The sequence below is a fragment of the Gigantopelta aegis genome, chromosome 3 (assembly GCF_016097555.1).
Source record: "Gigantopelta aegis isolate Gae_Host chromosome 3, Gae_host_genome, whole genome shotgun sequence".
Classification (NCBI taxonomy): Eukaryota; Metazoa; Mollusca; class Gastropoda; order Neomphalida; family Peltospiridae; genus Gigantopelta; species Gigantopelta aegis.
The window spans coordinates 92,861,766-92,886,576 of NC_054701.1; the positions used below are offsets into that span (position 1 = coordinate 92,861,766).

At 37.1% G+C, this 24,811-nt stretch overlaps 2 protein-coding genes across 3 annotated transcripts in view; one reads left to right on the forward strand and one right to left on the reverse strand.

Annotated features, from left to right (window-relative positions):
* The window catches only part of LOC121369354, a 78,689-nt gene extending 71,031 nt beyond the window's left edge, over positions 1 to 7,658 (forward strand). For both annotated transcript variants that reach the window (XM_041494380.1, XM_041494381.1), the window contains one exon: positions 119 to 7,658. In XM_041494380.1, the coding sequence (XP_041350314.1) occupies positions 119 to 1,545 (1,427 nt within the window). In that variant the 3' untranslated portion in view covers positions 1,546 to 7,658. The remainder of the gene's footprint in view (positions 1 to 118) is intronic.
* Positions 7,659 to 17,679: 10,021 nt separating this feature from the next.
* Positions 17,680 to 24,811, reverse strand: part of LOC121369355 (importin subunit alpha-4-like) — a 33,251-nt gene continuing 26,119 nt past the window's right edge. The window contains exons 10-12 of the mRNA XM_041494383.1: positions 23,978 to 24,069; positions 22,699 to 22,866; positions 17,680 to 22,036 (exon numbers count right to left, since the gene is read on the reverse strand). Of these exons, the coding sequence (XP_041350317.1) occupies positions 21,899 to 22,036; positions 22,699 to 22,866; positions 23,978 to 24,069 (398 nt within the window). The 3' untranslated portion in view covers positions 17,680 to 21,898. The remainder of the gene's footprint in view (positions 22,037 to 22,698; positions 22,867 to 23,977; positions 24,070 to 24,811) is intronic.

Genomic DNA, 24,811 nt, shown 5'->3' on the forward strand with positions numbered 1-24,811 from the left:
TCTATTTTGCAATTACATGTATGTAAAACCCAACATTAAAGAACCTGTGTCATTTTGTAATTTTGTAAATAAAGATGAAGGAACCATTCTGATTTTGTAATTTTGTGTTTTGTTTAAGATTTCGAGAGTATGACGGAGACCGAGAAGAGTGATTTACTGACATCAAGTGAACATAAAGAACCAAGTTGTTCCGTGGACGGTGACGCGACGTGTAGCACTGTTAGTGATGTTAGTGCTTCTCATAACATTCCCAGAACTGTGTCGTGTGACAAGCAGCCATCGGTTGGTATGTCAAAACTCACTGACAGGTGGATTAGTGTGATGGACGATAAATCTAAACCAGAACAGCCAAATGTGACAAACTGTATTTCGAAACCTTCGTCTGCGAAGGCCACCAAGGAAAACAGTCCCTTTAACGACGAGACTCTAGCCCTGATCCGGGAGATTGGGTCGGTGTTGGTGAACAGTCCGGCTAAATCGGCGTCTGATGATGCTGAAGCCGAGAAACTGGAGTGCAGCAATGTGAAGATGGTGGTGCGGCAGATTGAGAAGCAGCAGGGTCAGAACGTGAAGAAACATCACCGCGAGATCATCATCATCGAGGATACATCCAGCAAGAACAGCTCCTCCTCCTCCTCCGCGAGATCGGCAGACTCCAGAGACCGAGGAGGCAGCGTGGAGAACTGTTCTTTTACCAAAGCTCCGTCCATCGTGCAGTCGGCAGGCAGCGTGTTCGGCCTACAGGGCTTCCATTCTACAGACACGGCGCAGCAAATCAAAAACAGAACGGTCGAAGTGTCGGGCAACAAAGATGATGTTTATCATCCTAATCCTCATCTTCAGAGAGGAAAGGATTCTGGCGTGGTCAGTTCTAACAGTTCAGACAGCGGTTCGGCAGATAGAAGAAATCTTTGTTTGAACTTGTCGGGAGATCCGGGGCTGCGAACTGAAGCAGAAAAAAGACTGTCACAGGATGAGGTGTTGGTGGATGATGTGGTCCAGGCTCCAAGAGTCCAGAGTCCAGGATCCTCACCGAGGAGTGATTCCGATCATTCGGTTGTCAGACATCTCGTCGGCCGCTTTGAGAAAGATGTTAAAAGTCCCGTTTTGGAAAAAGTCGAGTTCGTGACTGCTGGAAAAGCCAGCAGTGAAAGTCCCACCTCTAAAGACGCAGCAGCTACTGACAACACAGGCAGCATCTCCACAGAATCTCTGTCTTTCCAGACAAGGAAAGACTCCTTGAAGAGCTCTACTATGTACAGATCAGGGCCCAAGTCCTCAGAGAAAACCTCGCCACGGTTGACCAGGCCTAAGTCTGCAGACCATGCAGAGTCAAGGCAGTGTAAATCTTCCGTGGAGCAGTTGAGGTTGAAGAGACAGGGAAACGTTACGCAGTGGCTTCCTGAGGGCACGGAGGTGCATCAGTTTGGACAGCAGGTCGAGCCTGATGAGTGTCGCAAAGTGCGATGTCTACAAGGAAAAAGCCACCCACTTACTAAACTGAATTCTAGACTAGGATCCAACCCCTTCTATAACACTATGTAAATCACAACCCTTAATTATATGGTTCAGGACAGTTCCATTTTTATTTTATTATTAACACTATTTATTTCCATTTTTATTAACAGATTTGTGAACAGACACAGCTATCCCAGGAATGATCACATGGGGAATGGGCCAAAGTCGTTTTAAAAATATTAAGTTATTCAGTACAGATAAAAAGGCATCCCATTCCAGCCGTAGAAATGTGAGTTTGTTCATTTCTGAATAAATGAAAAAATTACAACATCAGGGAATGTCACATCTGATGACGTCATTTTATATTGATACTTGGAGCATTGTTGCTCAAGAACAAAAAACAAAATTTGTTTTGTATTTGTATTAATAACTGTTTGAAATTTAATTATAAGGCTTGTCTGTTATTTATTTCAGGTTCATCTGGGTTTTAACAAACAAAAAAAGCATGGCAAACTTTTACCCACAACCTAAAAGAAATAACAGACAGTACTTCAATATATACCCATGAAATAAACTGTGATTTAGATTATGTATGCATAAAGGAAAAGATATGACCAACCTACTAGGCAGACAACAACTAATGACAGTGCCTCTCACGATGTGATCATTTGTGGAATAGTTGTAATAGACTCGTCTCTCAGAATCATCTCGACATATTGCCATTATTAACACTTGGATTTACATTGTCATCCATACTGTAGACTCGAGTAACTCCAGTCTGCTACCCGTGCATATCAGTGTGTTGCCAGTATTTTGTAGTCTGTGTTAATGTTAGACTAGGTTTGTACATCTTTACAAGTGCTATGCAATAATCAGCCAAATAAATACATTGTGCCACAGTTGGATTTGTAATGGCGAATGTATTCATTATCTTTTGTGCTAAGTGTTTTGTCATACATCTTCACTGTCCAAACCCGGTTGCTTCCAAAAATTCTGCATCACATTTTGGTACATTAGTTACCTGCCAATGTTAGATTTGTCACAACAGGTGCTTCAGTCGGTGTTATGGTAATGACAAAGGGTAGAGTATACTATTTATATGCACCTATCCAGTTCTGTGTAAGTAAAACTAATGTGAGTCACTTGTCCATTATCAAGATTATTTCTTGCAGTGTGAAGATGAGGTTCCATTCAGTGTAGCTTACTTTTGTGTTTTCATCTAATTAAGGTTGAAGCACACTGTCCTGTGCACACATCTCCACTATCTGGACAGTTTGTCTAGAACATAGGGTTAGTAGTTAATGAGAGAAAAGTCTGTGTGGTGGCCTTAGACCTATTAAATCTGTTGTTAAAGCTCAATCTGGGTGGGAGTCACTATGTATTAGCCTTAAGCACTACACGACCGAGGCCAGTTGAGATGGCGTCTCTTTAGGATGTTTTTCTGGCTTTTATTTGTCAGTTATGTGTGGTTATTACTTGATAATACATATTTGCCTTATTTAAATATCAGTCACTCATACAAAATACATAACTAGTACTAATATAAAAAGCTATATGTTGTCAAAATAATTTATTGAGAGGTGAATATTCCAAAAATGCCTGATTTCTGCCTTATTTGTCAGTACTAAGGATTTAAAAAACAAAAATCCTAATTGCGGTACCCTCTGCCATCATATAGGTTTTGTTGTTTATACCGAGAAGGAGGAATATACCACTTCCGTAAAAAAAATTTCACAAACTGCAGTAGACAATAAGTCGATTCTGATTTTGTTTTATTTTTTAAAGCGATTTCATCATTTGAGTTGGGAAAGTTATACTTAATTTGAGGGATAGAATTCAGGGAGTTAAGCCTTGACAAGAAAATTTGAGAGAGAGAGTAATGGTTTTGTGGGATTTGAATAAAGGAAGTAACGTTTTGGGTTTAGAGGGAAATTAAGGTTTGATTTTAAAGAATTTTAGTTGGTGAAATTTACAGTTCAGTGGTGGGACAATTGAGTTGGGGAGGAGGTATGTTTAGTTTTGAGTTGAGAGGGAGTTGTGTTTAGTTTTGAGTTGAGTTGTGTTTAGTTTTGAGTTGAGAGGGTGTTGTGTTTTTAAAACATAAAACATGTTACTCATCATAGCTTGGTACATTGATCATACCAACGTGTGATTCCATGATACTCAAACATACTTTCTTTACTAACTCGTACCAATCTGCATGTTCTACCACTGCAAATACATGTAGGGTCTTGATAAAACTTGATTTGATTCAACTCAAATGTTATGATTCACAAAACTGGTTGGAAATTATTAAAAGTCATGTTAATCTCAACTGCTAGACATTAATTTCCAGTGTTTTGGCATAGTGACAGTATTATAAATTGATCTGTGAAAATATTCAATGCATTAGGAACAGTCTTACAGACAGTCTTAAAAGCTTTGCCCAAATTCATTAAATGTAACTTGAAGCGGACTCTCTTTCTTGTTAAGTATGTTCTTAGAATTATTTATATCACAACATTATGATCCCACTTGTGAGGAGAAGTATCTAGTGGATAAGTCGGATTAGAAAATAGTTTGATATAAAAGTCCAGTCTATCAGTGTCGAAGGTAATCTAATGAATTGGCATTTAACTTATACATCTGGAGATTAATACAGCACCACTTGAACTGTACTGCAGCCAAAACTTATACATCTGGAGATTAATACAGCACCACTTGAACTGTACTGCAGCCAAAACTTATACATCTGGAGATTAATACAGCACCACTTGAACTGTACTGCAGCCAAAACAGCAGCTGGAAGTAATTGTCTGTACCGACAAAGTTTAAACCAGATATTGAGACTTTTTACATATCTACTGGGTATTTAATGAGATTGTATGAATAAATTACTTATGAGAAGTGTGATTCCAGCTTTATAGTTAATTACTATACATGTTCATGCATATTTACGGATTTTGTCCTTTTTTCTAGAACACATTAAATACACTCTTGTCAGTCTTTTTCACTATCCTCTTTTTACACAAAACATTAATTTCAGTGTTTTGGTTACAATTACTTGCCAAAACTAGGTGGTGCTTATTGATTTCCAAATGTATTTAAGAAATAAAGCTAAAACTTGTATGAAAACATTATTGAATCATTGGGCTGCATTTATGAAGCCTGTTTTTCTCATGCTTGTGTGTAACTATATACATTTACAATGCTTAAGAAAAACAATACTTGTAAATTTAGCCCCTCAAGTTTTTAACCTAGTAATTTTTTAGCAGTTTTTAATTTACAAGGTAATTATTTATAAATATGTAAGTTGATGTTGATTTAAAATATACATTTTTATGTCAGTTTCAGTATTGTTCATTATAGTTACAGTCCATTTGATCAGTTCACTTGTGTCGTAAATGAACTGTAAATGTAATATGTTTTATATTTAGTTACAGATTTCAGAAAGTACTTAAATTGTGATATGTAAATGACAAATCTTTAAAGACATTTTTATATATTATACTTAATGCTTAGCATTAAGCTAGAGTTATACTATTTGAATAAACATTACATTATAACTTTTATATACATCGTCTTATAAGTGTAGTGCCAACAATCAGTTAAGAAGAAAAGATAATTTGCCTTTTTGTGTGTACTCCTCAGTTACTGGTGTATGTCCGTTTTTGTGTTTTGTCTTCTATAAGGTGTAATGTTTTCAGTATTGTTGGGTCCCATCACTCGCCAATTCATGTTTATCAGCTCGTTGAACCTATTTTGTGTTAACAAGTTTTGATGTGATAGATAAAACTTGCAATGTAATGTTTAGCAATAGTGCTTTCAAAATCAAAGTTTGTAAATATATTTTTATATATTTGTTTAAATATTTAATACCTTTTATTCACAGTGGTTTGTATATTTGTATAGTAAATTGACTTCAGTTGTTATTTTGTTTATATCATATATATATTATATATATATATATATATATATGTACAGTGTAGTGTGATCTACAGGTGTTAAAATATTATTGTAATATTTTATAATACATGTACACTCCGACAGTGTTTTTAAGTTCAGAGAGTGGAGTACTACAGTGTTTTGTGCTTTATTTTTGGGAATAAAATTTAAATAGTGATCAATTTTATACTGTCAGGCACAAACTAAATGACAGGAAATAAAATGTCGTAGCTAGGGCGGGAGAGGGGCTAGGGCAGTTGCTTCCCTCAGAACCCCCCCCCCCCCCCCCCCCCCCCGAAAGCATTATAGAAACTTTAAAACTGTATAAGGAGTTTTAGACTATTAACTACTCAGTTGCCCCCCCAAACAAAAAATCCTAGCTACTACCCTGTAAACACTGGTGTTAAGCATTGTCCATATACATGTACATGGTTATACACACTGGTGTTGAGCATTGTCCATATACATGGCTATACACACTGGTGTTGAGCATTGTCCATATACATGGCTATACACACTGGTGTTGAGCATTGTCCATATACATGGCTATACACACTGGTGTTGAGCATTGTCCATATACATGGCTATACACACTGGTGTTGAGCATTGTCCATATACATGGCTATACACACTGGTGTTGAGCATTGTCCATATACATGGCTATACACACTGGTGTTAAGCATTGTCCATATACATGGCTATACACACTTGTACGGCAAACACAGGCTTTGGGACTTCAGCTCATTTTTAAAATATATATTATAATTTTGTTGGTTAATTTTATAAAAGATCCCTTGCTGATATTGGTAAACTATAGCAGGTTTCCTCTGAAGACTAAAGGTCAAGATTAACATGTTTGACATCCAGTAGTGGATGATTAATAAGTAAATGTGCTCGTTAAACAAAACAAACTTCAACTACATTCAGTCGGAAGGTCATATGAAGTCCATGTTTTGATTACTCATGATCTTCGTAAGTTATAGGTCACGTCTCAGTGTTCTAACCATCTGAGATTTGTGATATTTTTTGGGGAGTAAAATACTGAAATCGGTTTCTTTTTTTATAATTCAATATGGTCTCAATAAAAGTTTATATCTAATAGTTTTTGATTGTCATCAGTTTAGGTGTTTGCCAGAGAAGAAAAAGAAAAATACATAAAAATTATAACAGTATTTCACATTTAAATTAATGATCTGGTACACAATTCAGAAACTCTTGCAACTTTGTAATCATGCAGTACAGTGGGAAAATATTGAAAGGGCACTGTGATGTTGCTAAAGACAATTTTGTGAATTGGGCCTCAGATCGTTTTTGAAATTCAGTAGGCTTATAAAGGCAAGACAATCGAAACAGGTTTACAGTAGGAAATATTCCGCATAGAACACCTCAGTGCCTTGCTTTACACAAGTATCACACACCAGCATGTTTTATTGTTAACATAACTCCACTCTACCGATCCCACCATTTTGTCTTCTTTTTTTATTCTTTTTTCTTTTTTTTAGTTACTTAATCACCTCATACTCTAAATTTGTGCTTCCAATTGTTTTCTAACATAATCTCGTTTCCATGCACATCCTGCCCAGGTTTTTTTTAATGGTTTTTATCAAACTTAGCTTGATGACTGTTTCTACATCAGATTTATGGGTGAAATGATTTATTGATCCATTATCAAGCATTATTGGTGTATACAGCTGTGTTTGAAAGTCTCCATTTATAACAAATGTTAAAACACTTCAAGATGAGCACACTACTTTCCATACCCCTCATTATATGTTAACCGTGCCCCCCCCCCCCCCCCCCAACTGTTTTATTAATAAATATTTGTGTGTTAAAAACTATACCTTGGTGCAGTTTATATAAAATATAGAGAATTCTGCCAAAAATACTTTTCTACTAGTGGTAGGAGCAGCTGTATGTAAAAGTGATGTTGTTTTTCGCTTCAGGCAGCAGGCAGACGGACGGTCATGTTCTACTTGTAGAGGATTGTATATCTGTGACTTACCCTTCCTAGGTGTGCAGGCAGCTTACCTGTAGACTCGGCAAGAGTTTCCTTTATTTTCAGATGCAAACTTCACACTGTAGATTTTCTACTGTACATACCAGGATGTCTAATGTACATATCAGTGTCTAATACTGTCCTTTGTACGTCTCAACTGTATATATTTTTAACTAGATGTTTTCATGCTCTCTTATGGTGCTTCGTTTGTCCTGGAAGTGCAATTGCTTTTGTAGCAAGAAAATAAAATAAGTGCATTAATAAAAAGTTTTGTATGCTGTATGTTTTGTTAATGTGATCTATAGTGTCATGTTTAGCTAGCTAGATTTGTGGACTGCTAAATTTGGTAGTTTGCATGAATACAAGATTTCCTGTTTGACTTGAAATGCTGATGTCAGGATTACAAATGTGGCATAATGATCCACATCAAAGCAATATCATTGTTCTTTGATGAATTTTGAATTTGCAGTAAGCCTTTACTTTCAAAACTGCAACATTTTCTAGATTTTTCTCCAAAGATTTGAATAGCAGAATGGATGAATGAATGTTTAATGACACCCCAGCACCAAAATACACACTGGTTATTTTTATGTTGTGTTGTTGAACATTCATTAATTTATTTTCCTACTCAAATAATGCAAGAGCATTCGTTTTAATTTTTCATTGGAGGTTATTCTCAGTCTTTTGCAACATGAGCATTGTAATAATTTATTTGCAAGCTGTTTATTCAATTAGAATTCAAATACTATATCCTGGCACACAACTCGACTGCTTTGACCATCTGGACAACAGTGAGTAATGGTTTAGGGATTAATGTGACAACAAAACTGCTGTCACAAGGATTACTCAAACCAAATAATAATAATAACAAAACTGCTGTCACAAGGATTACTCAAACCAAATAATAATAATAATAATAATAATAATAATAATAAAAATATATATATATACTCTTCAAAAAAAGAAACGCAAAAGGGTACAAATGGGTTATAACTCCGATTTTATGTTTCCTACCGGTTCATGCTTTGTGAATATAAGGTCATTGCATGTCCCAAACACATTCCCACGGTTACATTCGATAAAACGCAGCTACTGTACAATAAAGTTCCAAAATGTGAATATTCGCAAAAACGCAGCCACGTGCAAACCATGTCACCACTGCACGTGCAACATGAACACCGACAGTATAAAAGTGCAGGGTGTTCGCTTGCCTGGCCTCTGTATCTGGCTGACAGTTGACAATCCAGGACATGCCACGTCTCAGTGAACCGCAGAGAAACAATGCCATCGGCCGACTAGACGCAGGCAAATCCAGAACGGCCGTTGCCAGGGCATTCCATGTGTCCCCAAGCACCATCTCCAGACTGTGGGACCGTTACCAGCAACATGGATCAACACGTGACCTCCCTAGATCCGGTCGACCACGGGTCACTACCCCCGGGCAGGACCGCTACATCCGGGTACGCCACCTTCGGGAACGATTGACTACTGCCACCTCCACAGCCACAGCAATACCAGGTTTGCGCAGGATATCCGACCAGACCGTACGGAACCGCCTACGTGAGGTAGGAATTCGTGCCAGACGTCCAGTTCGAGGTGTCATCTTAACACCACAATACCGTCGACTCCGACTGCAGTGGTGCCAGATTCATCGACAATGGCCTCAACTGCGATGGAGACAGGTGTGGTTCAGTGACGAGTCCCGATTTCTGCTCCGACGTCATGATGGAAGATGTCGCGTGTATAGGCGTCGTGGTGAACGTTATGCGGCAAACTACATGCAGGAAGTGGACAGATTCGGCGGGGGTAGGGTCATGGTGTGGGCAGCCATCTCACACACTGGCAGAACTGACCTGGTCCACGTGCAGGGCAACCTGAATGCACAGGGCTACATTGACCAGATCCTCCGGCCACACATCGTTCCAGTTATGGCCAACGCCAACGCAGTGTTCCAACATGACAACGCCAGGCCTTACACAGCACGTCTCACAACGGCTTTCCTACAGAACAACAATATTAATGTCCTTCCTTGGCCATCGACATCACCGGATTTGAACCCAATTGAGCATCTATGGGACGAGTTGGACCGACGCCTCCGACAGCGACAACCACAGCCCCCAGACCCTGCCCGAGCTGGCAGCAGCCTTGCAGGCCAAGTGGGCCACCATCCCCCGGGACGTCATCCGTACTCTGGTTGCTTCAATGGGCAGGCGGTGCCAGGCAGTTGTCAACACACACGGAGGCCACACCCGGTATTGACTCCAGATGACCTTGACCTTGGTGGTGTGTCCTATCACTTACTCACAATGGACTAGAGTGAATTGTGAACAATCCTGCAACATTTGGTAATTATCGGACTCACCATTCAATAATTAAATCAATTCTCCAAATGTTACAACAATGTGGTTTTGCGTTTCTTCTTTTGAAGAGTATATATATTTGCAAGGATTCCTTTTACACATTCATCTATTTTTCAAAGACAGTATACTAAATACCATCAATGATCATGGCCTTTGATAATACCAGTCATGGCTTTATCACATTCATCTATTTTCCAAAGACAGGATACTAAATACCATCAATGATCATGGCCTTTGATAATACCAGCCATGGCTTTATCACATTCATCTATTTTCCAAAGACAGGATACTAAATACCATCAATGATCATGGCCTTTGATAATACCAGCCATGGCTTTATCACATTCATCTATTTTCCAAAGACAGGATACTAAATACCATCAATGATCATGGCCTTTGATAATACCAGTCATGGCTTTATCACATTCATCTATTTTCCAAAGACAGGATACTAAATACCATCAATGATCATGGCCTTTGATAATACCAGTCATGGCTTTATCACATTCATCTATTTTCCAAAGACAGGATACTAAATACCATCAATGATCATGGCCTTTGATAATACCAGTCATGGCTTTATCACATTCATCTATTTTCCAAAGACAGGATACTAAATACCATCAATGATCATGGCCTTTGATAATACCAGTCATGGCTTTATCACATTCATTTATTTTCCAAAGACAGGATACTAAATACCATCAATGATCATGGCCTTTGATAATACCAGTCATGGCTTTATCTCCCACTGAGGGTATTAATCTGCTTTGGATTGAATATCTACTTGTCTTGGGTTTGATTTTTATCGTCGGTGGTTCAGATATGATAGACTGAAACCTGAAACTACTCCGATAAATTTGGTTTATAATGAACTGTTGATAATATCAAACAATGTCACTTGCAAAATCATTACAGGCAAACCAATTCTGAGTGGAAATCAAAGTAGAATGGTTAATGAGAAATGCAAAGTTCAGGAGATCCTCTTTCAAACGTAATTTGAACCATAAAATGGTTGAACCATCAACAAGAAATTGGGCTTAAAAGCTATGACTACTAAACCAGTGACCTATCCATTGGAAATCTAATACCCAGTCTTAACCCATGACCACAGTGACCCATCCATTAGAAATCCAGTACCCAGTCTTAACCCATGACCCATCCATTAGAAATCCAGTACCCAGTCTTAACCCATGACCCATCCATTAGAAATCCAGTACCCAGTCTTAACCCATGACAAGTGACATATCCATTAGAAATTCAGTACCCAGTCTTAACCCATGACCACAGTGACCCATCCATTAGAAATCCAGTACATATAGTCTTAACCCATGGCCACAGTGACCCATCCATTAGAAATCCAGTACCTATAGTCTTAACCCATGACCACAGTGACCCATCCATTAGAAATCCAGTACCTATAGTCTTAACCCATGACCACAGTGGCATATCCATTAGAAATCCAGTACCTATAGTCTAAACTCTTAAATCCATGACCACTGTACCGTTTAAAATTGTTTGACCATTCAATCAGATTTAAAGACCATGCATGCAGATAAAGGCCAAGCCACTTTTTGTCTAAATTTAGCTGCATTCACCATTACTGATACCGGCCTCGGTGGCGTCGTGGCAGGCCATCGGTCTACAGGCTGGTAGGTACTGGGTTCGGATCCCAGTCGAGGCATGGGATTTTTAATCCAGATACCGACTCCAAACCCTGAGTGAGTGCTCCGCAAAGGCTCAATGGGTAGGTGTAAACCACTTGCACCGACCAGTGATCCATAACTGGTTCAACAAATGCCATGGTTTGTGCTATCCTGCCTGTGGGAAGCGCAAATAAAAGATCCCTTGCTGCCAATCGGAAGAGTAGCCCATGTAGTGGCGACAGCGGGTTTCCTCTCAAAATCTGTGTGGTCCTGAACCATATGTCTGACGCCATATAACCGTAAATAAAATGTGTTGAGTGTGTCGTTAAATAAAACACTTCTTTCGTTCTTTCCATTACTGTGATATTCAGTCTACACCATTAGAAACCTTGTAGACTGCCATTTTACTTTTAGGTGTTTTAAACAGCAAACCGATTATATGTATTATCAAAACCCAGTTTATTCAAAATGTGGTGAAGTGGATTTGCCTTGATGTATGCACACTTCACCACTATTGGGCAGTACTGCTATACAAGTATTATTCCTGAATATTGCACAGCATTTCATAAAAAATGTTTAATGTTTCGAAATTATGAATCTGCTCATTACAATGATTAAATGTAACACTGTTACTCCTAAAATGCACCAGAAACACTTTCAACCTTCCACTGTACTCCAGGCAGTGTAAATCTAGCATAGATCCAGATAGTGTATTCATTTCATTTGGTAATTAATTGAATTAGCTCTGCAGTGGTCTATTTTTAACCCATTTGCACACCATGTAACATTAGAATGACGGACTCGGAGCTCCCAGCAGCGACTCCCGGAGAGCCATATCACCACTGAACACAATGTCCTCTGTTGACATTATCATCTCATAACAGTTTACAGTGGTCCGGTCAACAACACCATCTTAGTCAGGTGCTGATTTTACATTCTCTCTCTATCACAAATGTCAAACTTAAATCACCAAGTGTGAATTGAACAGAAGAATGCTATATGTTTGACAAATACTGTTAGAAAAGTTGTATCAAGCACAGAGAATGTGTGATATTAACAGCTCCTCTACTCAGAATGGTCATTTGTAATATCGGAGCATTTGATGGACACAACCACTATATGTAGTTCTATTCAACATAAAGGTAAGTTATATAATATACTGTCAAAAAAGAAACGAATAGGTGATAGGGAAAGAAGAAAAGTGTTTGATTTGATAAAATATCGTTTTTTTTGTACAATATTGCTGGATGACCATATTTGTTAATGTTCCTAGAATGGGACTGCATGGGTAGTGATGGGTATTTAAAGCTTCAATGCTCACAATGATGCCTCATTTTCATTTCAACGTAGACGAGTTAAAAGATGCCAAGACTAAACCTGCCGAATCGAAACATTGCAATAGGCCGCCTCCATTTAGGTGAATCGCAGTCAGTAGTCGCATGCCACATGAACATCCATCAGAGCACCATTTCACGTCTCTGGGACAGGTACCAGCAGTTTCAATCAGCTGAAGACCGGCCCAGACATGGAAGACCTCGCATAACAACTGCAGCACAAGATCTCTACATTCAGGTTCTGCACTTGCGTCAAATAACTGCCACAGCAACGAACACTGCTGGACGCATACCTGGTTTGAGATGGGTGTCTGCACAAACCATTCAGAACCGACTTCGAGAAGCTGGTTTACGGGCTAGGAGACTGTATGTTGGCCCCGTCCTGCGACATCAACATAGACATTTACGTGTTCGCTGGTGCACGAATGTACAGGGGTGGAACTTGGGGGGAAACTGATGGATGACAACGTGTTTAGACGCCGCAATGAACATTTTGCCAACAACTGTGTCAACCAAGTTGACAGAGTCGGTGGAGGGAGTGTCATATGTGGGGAGCCATCTCGTACACCGGCAAAAGTGAACTTGTGTTCGTACATGGCAACCTGACAGCTGTACGCTACCAAGATGAAATTCTTTGCCGTCACATGCTTCCCATTTTGGATCAACACAGAGCTCTTTCAGCAGGACAATGTCAGGCCGCATACAGCACGTGTAACAATGGATTTCCTACAGAATGAGAACATTAATGTGCTGCTATGGCCATCAAGATCGCCAGATCTCAACCCCATTGAACATCTATGGGACAAACTGGACAGACGTGTACGCCAGTGACCCGGAGCCTCACACTTCCGCAACGGTCACATGCACTGCAGGAAGAATGGGCTAGGATTCCAATTGCCCAGATTCAGAGACTCATTCAGTCTATGCCAAGGAGATGTCGTGCAGTGATTTCTGCTGCTGATGGCCACATGCGGTACTGATTTCAGAGCCCTCGTGTGACACAGTTTGATGATGAAAACGCCTTCACTACCGTCAGTCCATAGCCAGAACATTGTCACATACACGTGACAAATTTGACTGTGATACAATCATAAATAACAAAATTATGCCACTTTGTATTAAAGAGATAATTCCATGAATATTTCACCTATGCGTTTCTTTTTTAACAGAGTATATAATGAATGATTCATTAGTCCTGTACAATAAGTATTTTACCTGACAAATCCGTTCCTGTTGGAATTGATGGCACTTGGTTTTTCACCTTATGCCGTTTGAATGGAATACCTTGTGGTGACTCATGCCACACACCTCATATCAGTCATCAGTGGGGTGTTCATGATGCCGAGCATTAGTGAAAGAAAGAAAGAAAGAAATGTTTTATTTAACAACGCACTCAACACATTTTATTTATGGTTATATGGCATCAGACATATGGTTAAAGACCACACAGATTTTGAGAGGAAACCCGCTGTTGCCACTACATAGGCTACTCTTCCGATTAGCAGCAAGGGATCTTTTATTTGCACTTCCCACAGGCAGGATAGCACAAACCATGGCCTTTGTTGAACCAGTTATGGATCACTGGTCGGTGCAAGTGGTTTACTCTTACCCATTAACCCTTGCGGAGCACTCACTCAGGGTTTGGAGTCAGTATCTGGATTAAAAATCCCATGCCTCGACTGGGAACCGAACCCAGTACTACCAGCTTGTAGACCGATGGCCTACCACGCTGCCACCGAGGCTGGTCCCAAGCATTAGTGAACAATTTGATTGGTACCAGTCTTCTATCAGTGGTCTGTCTATCCAACGATGGGCACAAAACCAATCTAGCGGGCGACCACGATTGGGCGCCCTAAACATGACCGAATGCTTGGTCTCCACTCTTTACATGAACAAACATGTTTTATAATGGCTATGCAAGGGATCTATTGTCTAACTATAGCAACATGCTGAAGGCAGTAATTTGGTTTTTAATGTCAGAATATTGGACACTTTTTTTTTTTTTTACTTGTTGATGTGTAACTTTTGTGTAACATTTCACTTCTTTATTAAAAACTACAATAAATACAACTTCAAAAGAATTTGTTAAAACATTGGGCTATTGTGGGTTTGAATAAATGATTAAAGGAATGCTTAAGCAAGGCTTTTGGACTGGTATGCATATTTGCTTAATATCAACAAGTATATTTGACGGCTATTATATATAACGGTCGCAGCCATTTTGATCAATTCCAGTGAATACAACCTCTGGTGAGCTGGTGGTTACATAATACTTAACGTGTAACATCAGGAATGAATCTTAGAACAAGAGAAAAAAATTGACCTGGTTATTGCGGGATGATAAAATAGTCATGCATTGCAATGTTCTGTAATAATATACATCCCAGTAAGCCAGCAATAAGTATATATTATTTTTCAATACAAAATAAACCACCAATGTCAAAGTCGAAATAATTATACCACGTTTTGTCCATGCATTAACCTAAGTACTGAAATGATACACAGTGTGTTTTCTTAGTTACTTGGTATATGCTGTTAGTTGCTTCTACCTGTGATTCCTCTTTGGCAGGTGTGTATTTGATTGGTAACTAGACAAGCCAATTAATTGACGCTGTCTAGACACAAAAATACATGCCGGTATAGTGTAATATTACCTGTCGCCCCTAAAATGGAAATGGACATGGTTTATTACTGTAAATAGTTCTGTAAAACTATTAAGTAGACTTTCCCATCTAAAACCACAGAACTAACCAATTACGAAGTCCCAAAGAAAAGAAAATCATCACGTGGGTATCGTGGGTTGTCATTTTTGCTCCAACATAGCATACCAATAGGTCTAATTGTGTACATTTTTCCTTTGGATTATTTAACAGAAAAATACTAGAACCCCATTTCGTTCCGTTAATGCAACTTGAAATATATTAGTTAAATAGTGTATTATATTATCATGTCATTTATGTTGTTTTACAAGTCAGGTTGATCAAAGAGAAGTGCCTTGTCATAAATTACTGCTTTTGTTTACACTGTGCATACAGGAGTTGGTCAGGAGCCGACGTCACTTTACCCCAAGCTAGCTGTAACGGACGCCTCAAAAAGAAATGAAAATGGCTGCCCCCAGTTAGCAGGAATAATCATGGGTGGGGGTTTTTTTTTAACACTAAAATTACGTTTTTCATTTGTTAAAGTGTCAGTATGTGTTGGTGGTCCGGGTATGCACCTTTCCAACACATAAGGCTCTTGTTTGAGTTTACTCTCCATTTAAGTAAAAATCAACTGAAAGAAGATACTGTGATTTTGTTTTAATAAAGATAATTGTCAGTTTACTATTTATTCCAGACGTACCACACAAAAGACCAACAACAAAATGGATATGTTGCTAAAGATGGATTATGAAAAACGAGCCCGACACTTGCGGAAAAAGGTCCCCAAAAACAGAATAAAAGGTAAAGAGTTTAGTCAACCAGTCCGTGCTGCAAACTTGAACTTTGAGAAAAGTTTGGAAAAAACTGTGAACCGAGTGAATAGTGAATCTCGACTATTCCGTGTGAAGATCTCACACAGCTATGACAATCTGCAGATGTTTAAACGGGGTATAGCAACAAGATCGCTACACTTTTCAGAAAACACATTCAAAGATTCAACCAGTGATGAAAATACCCATTGTTTTAATAAGACTATGTCCTGGATTCAAAGGCCAACATCTCAGAATGGCTTGACTTTATCATCACCAAACACTGATTCACATATAAAAAACAAAGGTCTAAAATCTGACACCATCTCACGAAAGACAGGCAGTTCCATTAAAGCAAAGAATTCATTCTCTGCATTAACAGCTCCAGACAGAATTGCCTCGAGATCTCTACCAGATGGGCAGAAAGGTGAATCTTCATGGAAAAAGTTGCCCAATTTCAGTGAAAAGAACATAAACAGGGACAGTCGGTCATACAGAAAGCTAAGAAAGAGATTCACGGTCACAAATATCACAATTCCTGATGTGAGAGAACAGAAAATGATTTCATTTCACGAAGAAGAACTGCAAAGAAGTTCTGATTTGAGGCACATGGTGAAGAAGCTGTGTGATGACATTCAGACTTTAACATAGAGAATGTCACATATATACAAATATATATATATATATATATATATAAATACCAAGCCACAAGAGAAACATGAGATTCAAAATAATGATAAAATGTTTGTTTCATCCGATAATTTACACTGATTTTGTTATGTACAGGGCATCTGGATAGTTCAGTATTTAATTCTTCAAAACTTTTTGAAAAATTTGAAGGAAATTAAAATACATATTTTGTTTGTGACAATACCAGTAGTATACTTAAAGGTTAACTTTATAATAAAATTGTTAACTATTAGCTATATACTTTAAATTTCTTTTATTGTATACTTTGAATAATCAGTAACGAGCATTATTCCTACCTTTGCTTTCATATAAGCCTCGCAAAGCATCTTATAAATTACCTCAGCTATACATTTCAAAGTTTATTCGAAAAAAGAAGATGACATCATTATTCATAGGTGAAGTTTTTCAGTAAAATGATCAGTATGCAATCAGGGGGAAAACAACATAAATTACATCACTATTCGAGGGATTTAAATCATTGGTACTTTTCCATTTTTGTCAAAAAGCAATTCAATGATGTATATCAATAAAACAAATTTTTATATAAAACTGAAATAGCCTTTACTGGAAATGAAAACCTATTAATGTCATTTCATGAAATTTGACTACAACTTGGCAAAACATTTTTTGGGGGTCTGCTTTTAACTTTACTTTGTTATAAAGTGAACTTTTAAGTGAATTGTTTGTATGGTTTTGCTATGGCATGATCTGGCTGGTATTTACTATCAAAAACACAATTTACAGTCACTCATACAGAATTCTTGTTAATAAATGTATTTCCAGTATTGCATGGGGAAAAATCAGTCAACAAAATCCATACTTATGTATATTTTTTACTGAAACCAGTTAAATTTACAATATCAAATCCATTCAGTGCGGTGTGGAGTTATTCTAAAATGTATCTAAAACACTAAAGTGTTATAACAGAAGCACAAACAATTACACCATGCTTAAAGGGGCATAACTGATAGTTCAAATGTAAAACACCACTAACATGTCAGTCATCCATTTAGTGAATACATCTATTACTACAGAAGTTTACCATTAAAAAGACAAATTTTTAGGTCAGTGACAACTTTAAAAACAAACCTATCCATATCAATTGAACAGCAATCTACCTAAAAATAACACTAATAAAAAATTTAATACTGTTCTTGAAAACAATAAAATACAAGTGTACCACATAAAAATATAAACACATGAAAACGGATACCAGGCCTGGTGCCTATAAAACTTTCAGTGTCTGCACTTCAACATCATGACAACAACATACAAACTGCATGCGTCCAACATCATTAAGGATGGAGTCTGGACTCATAAAGTTTGATAAGCATGGGCCCTGGTTTTCTATATACCAAACTATGGAATGACACACATACAAAGGGATACATGTAGTTTTAGTTAACTTTATCATATTTCTTGAAAATATAGGATGTATTTTGCCCTAAAATGTTTTAAAGTACCCTGAAATTCACATTAGTATATGTAGTATGAAATTACAAGCACACAAAGAATTCAATGTAACAGAATAATGTCCTATATAAAATTCAGTCTTTGTCCTGTAACATGCTAAATTCATTATCTCCCCCCAAGCCACCTATCTCCTATGTCTACATCACTAACTGTTCCTACTTTATTTGTCTGCATTCATAACGTCTGCTGGACAGGTTTGAGAATCAAGTCTAGACTAGTTTTATAATGATGCATGTGATATGTAAAACAACAGAAGTGATTAATAACCTGGCTGTATGTTGATCTATCCAGCAATGAGAAACAGTCATAATGTCTTAGGTATTACAATCAAATATAGAACAATCAAGCTAAAGTCATTTATACTCGGTTCTTTATTTCTAAGTGAAGGTATACTGATATTGGTTTCCAGTGTATTCGGATAGCTGATCTAAATGCAATGTTAAGTTGTAGATAAATACCCATTATATAGTACACGATGAAGACTTATTTATTCTACTAAGGTGAGCATACAGTTCATAGAGCTGTTTAGTCATTCTACTTCTCAATTACATTAATCATTTAATTGTGTCATCCACACTGGGTATGAGGAATTATATCAGGCAATTAAAAATGAGGATGTATGTACTAAAACCGATGGTCGACTGATCCACCACCACCCACCACACCTTGTAATCCTTTTTTCTTTTGTTTTGTTTCATCCAAGCATCAAATTGTACTTCCTTCCTTCTTTGAGTTAATAGTTGTTCCAAAATTTGGGGATTTCCTTTTTAAGTTCTTCTCCAATAATTTGTTCACACAACTACTATAGACTACTTTAAACTACTATAGACTACTTTATACAGTGAAACTTCTCTAAACCGAACACCCTTGGGACCAAATAAAATGTTCGGTTTAGAGGGGTGTTCGGTTTACTGAGGTTTTAAGAAACAGCCTTGATAACCATTTTTTTTTTTTTACTATTAATATTACCAAGGTACAAACGTGTGTTAAATTACATTTATAAACCAACAATAATGTTGACAATCGATATGGAAATGAAATGCTATTGACATACCTACGAAACATATCGAAAACAGAAGACTTATTTGTCTAAATAAACAGTGGAACAGAGACAATGAGAATGCAACGAATTAAATTTATGGTTGCTTTGTCAGGTCCTCGTGTAAAATAATCAGATATAACCAGCGATAAATTTGTTCGGAAGAGGTAATAATCTCATTCCCAATAAACACAGTGCACATGATTATTCCCGTTACAAACTTAAAGGTGTTAATTGAATGACAAGGTTTAACAGAAATCTAGGTAACAGAGACTAATTAGAGTATTGTTCGACAAATGCTCAAACATGTCCGGACACGCTACACCGAGCATGCGCATACCATCTGGTATAGTTAGTAACACCACGACTTTGACAACTAATTGGTATGGTCGAGACAGGCGACGCTCCTTCAGAGTTTTTAATTGTTCGGTCTTCAGAGGTCAAATTTGTATTGAATAAACAAAACGGGACCCGGAAATACGTTCGGTATTCAGAGTAGAGGGGTTTTCGGTTTTCAGGGGTTTATTTCAGAGGTTAAAGCTGCGTAAAACGTGGGACCGTGAAAAAAGTTCGGTGTTGATGGAATTCCGGTTTACTGAGGATCCGGTTTAGAGAAATTTCACTGTATTAAAAAGTCCATAGTTGGGAGACCACAGTGGCCACTCGTTCTTTTTTTGTGAAGTCTGGTGTAGAATTCTCTGTAAGTGCTGTTCCTTCTTGAAAACAAATAACTTTGTGCTATGGTAGAAAAGACAGTGGACCAATCCACCATTGTTTACAGGGCGATTGATGTTAAGTAGCTTCTCAATGGAATAGCATTTTTTTTTACAGTAACTTTTCAAAGTGACAATTTTACCATCAATAGTAGGCTAGTTTTGTACAAGAATCAGAAACATGATTTGAACACAACAACAGAAAAATATAAACCATCGAAACTCAATTACAAAAATTAACTTCTAATGCAACCACTCAACTACAAGAATGATCTAATCAAAACTCAATCGTTATTTAATATCATCCAATTTTAGTTTAAGAAATCATCTATGTTACAAACTTTGTAAGAATTATATATTTAATATGAATTTAATACATCCGACATATCTTCTTTGGTATATGAAAACAATGAATTTTGTGGAATATCTGTGACATATAGAGAGGAATGGCTTGTTTTTTATGAACTTAAGGTTATATCTAACCCAAGCAATAATCATAGAATCTGCATCTCATCCTGTAGGTGGTCTATGAACCGTCACAACAAGTCTTCCTACACAGATAGCATCTGTACATTGGCCAAGTGTTCATGTTGGTGACAACAGTCATTTGAAATTTGCTGTTTCACCAACATTGGTAAATGAGCAACAGACTGCTAATAATAAACAGTGACCAGTGACTAACCACTAGGCTACAGATTTTCAAGGCTATTTTAGAGCTCCGATATCATAAAACCATTGTAAGCTATAACATCACAATGATGCATGTATGCCAAAGCCTATGATGGTTTTACAATATCGCAGTGCTAAGATAGCTTCAAAAATCTTGGCCCAGTTGGCAAATGTGAGCTGCCAGGCCAACAATGAATCCATTTATAGTTGGCTACTGGCCCACCAGCGAAACACTATCTGGACATGAAGCAACAATAAAAACATCAATAATTACAAAGAAATAATGTGGAACACTTTTAAATTAAAATGTAATCAAAGTACAACTATTTATAACATATAATTTGATCACAACAGAAATAATGGAATATGTTGAAACATGGTCACAATGCAATGTTTGATAAACTACCAAAATAGGTTATATGCATATGAATTTTTTTTTCAATCTAATAAAAACATAAAATAAAAATACAAAAATGGTTTACAGTTATGGTTTATATGCCAATGAAAAAACAACTTTATGGTTCAGTAAAAAACATGATTTGCATTTGAATGAAAATATTCACACAAGTTTCCTGTAAATTCAGTGACTGGACCAGATGATGTTAAACTGCCCCAAAAAAGGGTTAATCCATAATGAGGACGATTCAAATACTTCAATACCAAGTTTGTCAATAACAAGTGAAATAGCCCACAAGGCTAAAGACAACAGGTGCATCTGCAGATGACTGAGTAGAATTAACTCACATGTGCTATTATCCACATGGTTTTTGATGATTAGAGAAGTCGGAGTAGTATTAATTATGTACTAAGATTGTCCAGATGGTTTTTGATGATTAGATCAGTCTGAGAAGCACTAATTATGTACTGAGATTGTCCAGATGGTTTTGTTGAGATGTTTAATTTAATTTTGAGAAGCACTAATTATGTACTGATATTGTCCAGATGGTTTCTGATGTTTAGACAAGTCTGAGAAGCACTAATTATGTAGTGCTATTGTCCAGTCAGATTGTTTTATTGAGATGTTTAGATTATTTCTGAGAAGCACTAATTATGTACTGATATTGTCCAGATGGTTTTTTGATGAAATGTTTAGATGGCCGAGTAGTGGTATAGTCCAGTCAGATGGTTTTTGATGAGTCTTCTCATTACAAGCCCTTCTCTTCGTCGATGAGGAAGTATGTGTCTAGCAGCTGGTGAGCCTCTTTGCGGATCATCTCGTTCGAGTGATATTCCAAACCCTCCAGACGACCCACCCCATCACTCGACTCAAAGTTGAACTTTGCCTGAAACAGTCACAGAAATATTGATGACAAAGTCGAAACTCTTCATTCATTCCTAAAGACTTCAGTGTGAAAGTTTAAACATATATAAAAAACAGGTAATGTAATTCACAGAACATATAAATGGTCATACATAAGTACAAATATTTCAGAAACAATACCACCATATGAATTCAATGATTTTAAATGTTTTTACCATGTTTTATTTATTTAGAAGAATAAATGCATGTAGAATTAAAATGATTAACTTTCTAAATCAGATAATCAATATAATACATTTAAAAAAATGAAAACTACAGATATGCAAATCAGCAAAATGGTACCAGTTAACAAATTTTATGTTTATTTCCCTGCACCTCCTCAGATTTCAAATTATACTCCATAAGAGGGATAAGAACTTTGAATTTCAATATTAACCTTCAAAAACAATTAATACAGAACACAAATTTGACCGACAATAAACCTGATCACTCAAATATTTCAGGAGCCCTAGTTGAACTCTCATAGCTGCCTAAACCCAACTCTAACCAAACTGTTTTAGCAGTAATTTAAAAGAAACAACACCAATGCTTGAATATATATATATATATATATATATATATATATATATAATGTGTGTGTGTGTGTGATATTTTCAGTTTTGATAATAAAGGTTTAATACTTACACTTTCCGTAAGCCGAAGAGCCATTTCACAGAAGGACAACGCGAGGTGGATCATCTCAATATCTTGTGATTTCAGCATGGGGATGATGTGTTGTATGGCTTTCTCGGCAACCAACTTGGTGCACACCTCCGTACCATGGCAACCCATGTTACATAACAAATATGCAGCCTATAACACAAATGTTAAAATATATCAGAGTGCAAGATCTATATAATCTATAGAGTTGTAGATATGTTAAAAAATAATGGTATGTGCTGTGGAAATTTGCATATAACACATGTTCATGAGATAAAATAAAGTAGTTTATATACCAGCACAAGCTTTCTTCTCTTACGCTGTAAATAAAGGAAGGAAATAATGGGGGTTTTAATGACACACTCAATACATTTTATGGCTTCAGACATATGGTGATGAACCACACAGATAGTAAGAGAGGAAACCCGCTGCCACAACACAATGGGCTACTCTTTCCGATTAGCAGCAAGGGATCTGTTATATACACCATACCACAGTGTTTGTGGAGCACTGGCTAGAAGAGCTCAGTGGGCCCACCAATGAGGATTGATCCTAGACCAACTGCGCATCAGGTGAACACTTTACCACTGGGCTACACACTACCCCCTGCTCTAAATAAAGTGTGTGGAATACATTACATTGATTAATATTCCTATCTGATAGTTCATACTAACAAAGTAATACATTACATTGATTAATATTCCTATCCGACAGTTCATACTAACAAAGGAATACATTACATTGATTAATATTCCTATCCGACAGTTCATACTAACAAAGAAATACATTACATTGATTAATATTCCTATCTAACAGTTCACAGTAACAAAGTAATACATTACATTGATTAATATTCCTATCCGACAGTTCATACTAACAAAGTAATACATTACATTGATTAATATTCCTATCTAACAGTTCATACTAACAAAGTAATACATTACATTGATTAATATTCCTATCTAACAGTTCATACTAACAAAGAAATACATTACATTGATTAATATTCCTATCTAACAGTTCATACTAACAAAGTAATACATTACATTGATTAATATTCCTATCCGACAGTTCATACTAACAAAGTAATACATTACATTGATTAATATTCCTATCTAACAAATTGTTTCCTTTCCTTCAGTTGTAACGTTGCATAAAACAAAATACTCCTTTTACAAATATAACAGATGGATAAAAATTGTTATTCTACTGTTTTGCATCTTACATCTCCAGTAAAACGTGAGAAAAGAAAGAAAATACCTACCTCTGTCTTTATGTCATAGGCATCGTCGAGATGTTTGATAATGATGGGCAGCAAGGGACCAAATGCCACTGAGCTACACACACTGATTTCACCTACAGCAGGAGAATAAACTTCATCTCATTGTTCTACAACAGTATCAGGGCCAGTGCTTATATAACAATTGTTTGTAAGTTTGGTGAATTTATCAATGTTTAACAGTCACAAATCGTAATTGTGTAGTGAAGCAAATATACTGAACAAAAAAAAGAAAATTCCGATTTGTACATATAGTATTTGTTGTGTTAAACAATTCATTGTGTAATGAAATTATATAGGTAGTATTAGCCTTGAGCTGTATTATCAGGATTCATGAACTTATCGATTATTTTTGCACTGTTAATCGTCGACAGCGTGAAATTCAATTTGCACGTGCATGCATGGTTCGACATGTCCCGTGTAGTATTCGGTCAATTTGTTTTACTTGTCTTACTGACATTGTTGTCAAGTGAACAAAAACGCTTTTACGGTTTTTACATTGTAGTATTTTTAGTATGTCAAGAATACCCAATAATTTACGCGAACAGGCGATTGGCATGCTTGATGCTGGCATGTCGACAGAAGACGTTGCAAGGCATGTTGGGAGTTCTAGTCGAGCGATACGAAATCTTCGTGTAAGATTTCGAACGACAGGAAGCACCAACGACTTGCCACGTCGTGGACGTCCGCATGTTACGACGCGTAGTCAAGACCACTATATCATTAACACGCATTTGCACAATCGATTCCAAACTGCCACTGCTACTGCTGCTAACACACCTGGGCTCATAATAACCGAATCAGTGGGCAAACTGTTCG